Genomic DNA, 3,291 nt, shown 5'->3' with positions numbered 1-3,291 from the left:
AATGTGTTTTGGTCTATTCTTTCTTCTATTTTGCTTTGGTATATTTGGAAATCTAGGAATAACAACATTTTTCAGGGGGTTGACTGTATCCTTACTGAGTCTCTAAGGAGACTCATAGCTACTAATATTTCCTTGCAAGTAACATCAATCTTCAAGTTTAAGGAGGATCAGTTTCAAGAGTTTTTGAAAGAAGGAAAAGCTACCTTGTCAAAGGAGGACCTCTTTTATGGTTATACCACCTGAAAGAGAAGGACAAAGGAAGTGTTGCTAGCTCAATAGAAGATGATTTTAACATTCCTCTAGATTAGCTTCTAAAGAAGATCAGAAAGGATGGACCATGGGGACCCCCCTCTAAGGATTTGGTTCCTACTACCTCCTTCATGCCTTCCCCAGTACGGTTCACTACTTTGGAGTCAAGTGAAGATGAAAGTGGTTAATTATATGTTGTAATTTATGCTGTAATTTAGTTTTTTTGTTCTTTGATACTTGGTGCTTCATTTGGGACAACCTCTATTATGGCTTACTACTTTGTCTATTGTAGCCTTAGTGCTGCTTTTTGATTTGGGTATTTCTATTATATGGGTTGATAGCTTCTATGCCTGTTAAATTTTGGTTGTATCTCTTTTTGACTTCTCGATATGCAATAGTATAATTTTGTTCTCATTAAATTTAATATGAATTAAATTTATGACAAATGATGATTCCCTAACAAAATTAAAAGAATGGTGATTAATTAAATATAGATTAATTATTAATATATACACTACTTTCAAATGACAAAAATGATTACATATCTTTTAATTTAGTGCTTTCATCTTATTAATAGATTATAAATATTAGTTCAAACATTGACACAATTTTTATATTTAACAACTAAATCCAACTGAAACTCCTACTTACCAACTAAATCCAAACACACAAACATAATTTAACAATTATTTAAACCAAAAAAATAAAGATTTGTAATTAAATTTGAGTGATAAAGGCGAGCCCGAGCGGCATGATGAAAACTGATAGGACCGCTCTAGGACCGACTTTCATGACGTTAGTCAGCCTGTGTCACGGCATCATTAAACTGCTGACGTCCGGGCAAAATTATGTTTCTATTGAATGATATTTATCTGTAGTCGGCGAACACCTACACGTTTACAACTCGTCTTGTAAAAGTACTATGAAAACGGCGTCATAGGAGTACGTTTTTTTTTACAGTGGTTTTAATAAAATTCTCTATATATTCATCCCAATCTATGCAAGTTTACATATCTAACAAAAACCATTGCTTGGTAAAAGGATATGGCAAAGCAGTTGTTAGCAGGAGACGTGATATTGAGAGAGGGGAGAAGCAGTTGCAAAAGTCGGTCAGTCATGTTTTCTGATATTAATCCTTGTCATCAAATTTCAAAGGATTATATCAGACCTCCCACAGAGAGGCCACAACTAAATCAAGTTGTTTCTTTAGAGAACATTTCAGTACTAGATTTATCTCATCTCGATGGCCCCAATAGGCATTTGCTCATGAAAATAATTAAAACTGCTTGTCGGCAAGATGGTTTTTTCAGGTGCAATTCAAATTTGTAATTATTTGGCTTCCTACATTTTCTTAAAGTTGTTTCTAGATTACAGTGTCTATGTTCTCTTTAATGTTTTTAGATTTCGTTGTGAATGGTTTCATTAATGTTTTCAGTCATCACTATTTCTGAAATGTTAATTAGATAGCGAGTACTTTCTTCAATTAGAATTCCATTTATTTGTAATCACTCATTTTTCTACTTGTTGATCAGGTTATTAATCATGGTGTCTCAGACGAAGTCATTAACAAAATGTTGGAAGTTGCAAGAGAATTTTTCAGCATGCCCCTTGAGAAAAGAGAGAAGTTCTATTCTGAAGACCCTTCTAGTGTTATACGCTTGTCAACTAGCTTTAACATTGAGAAAGAGGTGGTCTACAATTGGAGAGAATTCTTGAGACACCATTGTTATCCTTTAGAGAAATATGCAGACACTTGGCCATTAGACGCCCCTTCTTACAGGTACTTTTCTTACAATTCTCCATCATTTCCTTCTTACTATGTCCTAAACGTTTTGGACTAATATAGCTATGATCTATTTGTTCATGCAGGGAGGCTGTGGGACAATATTGCACGGAGGTGAGAGCTCTGGTTTTACGGCTTCTATCTGCCATTTCTGAGAGCCTCGGACTGGAACAAGATTTTGTTGAGAAAGCTCTTGGAAGACAGGCTCAACCTATGGCTATCAATTATTATCCACGATGCCCTAATCCTGAGCTCACATTTGGCTTACCAGCTCATTCAGATCCCAATGCTCTTACAATTCTTCTTCAAGGTGATGTTTCAGGCCTTCACTTCCTCAAGAATGGGAAATGGTGTGAACTTCAACCCATACCCAACGCCTTTGTAATCAATCTTGGAGACCAATTGCAGGTTTACTACTTGCGTCACATAATGAGACCAATTTGTTGTATATTAGGGTTTTTGTTTTAGTACCCAAATGATTTTTTCAATACCCAACTCATTTTTTTTCAGGTTTTGAGCAATGGAATATACAAAAGTACGGTTCATTGGGCAGTAGTAAATGCGGCTGAAGCAAGGTTCTCAATACCGACATTTTACTGCCCATCGCCTGATGCAGTGATTTCTCCTGCTCCATCATTAGTGACCACTGATAACCCTGCCCAATATAGAAAGTTTACATATGAGGAATACTACCAGAAGTTCTGGAGTAAGGCTCTTGAAGGAAATACGTGCTTAGATTTCTTTACTGTTGACTCTACAAATTTATGTCTACCGAAAGAAAATGGTAGCATGCAACAATAATACTTGTGGTTTAACTCGCTAGCAGTGTGATGGGCTCTCCATTACTTGTCACATGCTCAAGTAATTATATTTCTATAAATCTTAGGTTCTCTTTTCCATTGCACTTCATCAAGTTTCCATAAATTGCAAACCACTGGTGCCGACACAGCTTGTATTAATAAATATCGAATATCAATGTAATTTTATTCTTTTCATATTAAAGTTCATAAAGTACATTCCTGTGAGCCGTATTTCGTTGACATCTATGAAATGGGATAGAGTATCATAGGTGCCATGTTTTAAACAGTGACTTTAGTTTCGCAACTCATTATTATGTGAATACTACATTTTATTTTGGAAAATAATCTGTACAATATTTTTTTGAGGAAGTTAAAAAATATGAATCATGGAAAGATTGTATGGCTGGTAATGTTTCGGTTCCCCTCCCTCTCTATGTTGGGTCCAAAATAAGATGACTT

General features: G+C 35.3%; 1 protein-coding gene across 2 annotated transcripts; it reads left to right on the top strand.

The window, feature by feature from the left end:
- The first annotated feature begins 1,205 nt into the window (after positions 1-1,205).
- Positions 1,206-3,056, top strand: LOC149563635 (flavanone 3-dioxygenase 2-like). 2 transcript variants are annotated; one of them, XM_089824045.1, is made up of 4 exons: positions 1,206-1,559; positions 1,782-2,029; positions 2,119-2,440; positions 2,543-3,056. In XM_089824045.1, exons 2-4 carry the CDS (start codon positions 1,821-1,823, stop codon positions 2,831-2,833), a joined length of 822 nt encoding a protein of 273 aa, XP_089680171.1. In that variant the 5' UTR covers positions 1,206-1,559; positions 1,782-1,820; the 3' UTR covers positions 2,834-3,056. The 2 variants fall into 2 exon arrangements, with proteins under 2 accessions (XP_089680171.1, XP_089680172.1); XM_089824046.1 differs by having other exon boundaries at positions 1,283-1,556; positions 1,778-2,029; positions 2,543-3,039.
- The last annotated feature ends 235 nt before the right edge of the window (positions 3,057-3,291 follow it).

The sequence above is a fragment of the Cupressus sempervirens genome, chromosome 4 (assembly GCF_028749045.1).
Source record: "Cupressus sempervirens isolate cs-2001-9-10 chromosome 4, ASM2874904v1, whole genome shotgun sequence".
Classification (NCBI taxonomy): domain Eukaryota; kingdom Viridiplantae; phylum Streptophyta; class Pinopsida; order Cupressales; family Cupressaceae; genus Cupressus; species Cupressus sempervirens.
Note: the sequence above shows the minus strand (reverse complement) of the source record. Positions and strands in the feature narration are given on the sequence as shown.